The sequence below is a fragment of the Egretta garzetta genome, unplaced genomic scaffold (genome assembly GCF_000687185.1).
Source record: "Egretta garzetta isolate BGI_Z169 unplaced genomic scaffold, ASM68718v1 scaffold243, whole genome shotgun sequence".
NCBI lineage: Eukaryota > Metazoa > Chordata > Aves > Pelecaniformes > Ardeidae > Egretta > Egretta garzetta.
In genome coordinates this window covers 706,578-707,720 of record NW_009259041.1, presented here as the reverse complement: position 1 = coordinate 707,720, position 1,143 = coordinate 706,578, and the positions used below count along the sequence as shown (strand labels likewise).

General features: G+C 64.2%; 1 protein-coding gene across 1 annotated transcript in view; it reads left to right on the top strand.

Annotated features, from left to right (window-relative positions):
• The window catches only part of COL9A2 (collagen type IX alpha 2 chain), a gene marked incomplete at its 5' end in the record, with an annotated part of 13,635 nt that overhangs the window by 12,216 nt on the left and 276 nt on the right, over positions 1–1,143 (top strand). The window contains 3 exons of the mRNA XM_035890558.1: positions 369–487; positions 570–758; positions 914–991. Of these exons, the coding sequence (XP_035746451.1) occupies positions 369–487; positions 570–758; positions 914–991 (386 nt within the window). The remainder of the gene's footprint in view (positions 1–368; positions 488–569; positions 759–913; positions 992–1,143) is intronic.

Below are 1,143 nucleotides of genomic sequence, written 5' to 3'. Positions count from 1 at the left end.
CGTTCGGCTCGGGAGGTGCCAGTGCTCCCCCTGCCCTCTCCAGCAGGGCAGAGCTGGGATCCCACATTTCTAGAAAAGAAGAGTTCTTTATTTCTCACTGTATACAGCACCAGCAGCAGGTTTAGCTCCAATACGTATCTTTGCAGCCCGTCCAGGGGATAGAATTTTTCCTTAAAAGCCTCATTTTAGACTTACAAAATGGCGCTGCAGAAAATTAAGGCCATGAGGGGGTTGCAGCGTGGCCTGGCATAGCGTAAGCTGAGGCTGGAGCACTTGTACTGGGACCAAATGGAAAATGAAGAAGGGTTGGGAAGGTGGCACCGGGTTCAGGGAGGTGCTCCGGACCGGGGGGTCGGGGTGGGACTGGCTCTGCGGGGGCAGATGGGGACAGGAGGAGCACTGTCCCTTTACGGCATGCCCCTCTTCTCGCAGGGCCGGGATGCTGGGGACCAGCACATCGTCGACGTGGTCCTGAAGATGCTGCAAGGTGAGGGGGCGAGCGGGGCAGCGCTGGCCGGGTGGCCACCACTGCATCCTGTCCCACACCGGCCCCCCTCTCTGCCCTACAGAGCAGCTGGCGGAGGTGGCGGTCAGCGCCAGGAGAGCAGCCCTGGGTGGAGTCGGTGCCATGGGACCCCCTGGACCCCCCGGTCCCCCAGGGCCACCTGGTGAGCAGGGCCCACACGGACCCATGGGACCTCGAGGCGTCCCCGGCATCCTGGGTGCTGCCGGGCAGATTGGCAACATAGGACCTAAAGGTAGGTGGTGGGTGGCCATACCCACACCATGCCGGGCAAAAACCCTCCTGGGGGCTGACCCTGCCTCCTCCCACCACGCTCGCTCCCCAGCTCCGTCCCTCAGCAGGGTCCGTGCCCCGTAGCGAGCCCGTCCCTCCCTGTTTCTTTCCCTGCAGGGAAGCGAGGCGAGAAGGGCGAGCGGGGAGAAGCTGGCCGTGGCCACCCGGGCATGCCGGGGCCCCCGGGGATCCCAGGTAAGCCCCTCTCCCCCAGCACAGACCAGGCAGGCAGTGGGGGAGTGCCCACAGCCCCCATGCCCCTTGCCGATGCAATGATGAGCCCAGCAGTGGCTTGGGACCACCTGGCCCATCCCTGCAAACCTGCACGGCTTCATCCCGCAAACCTC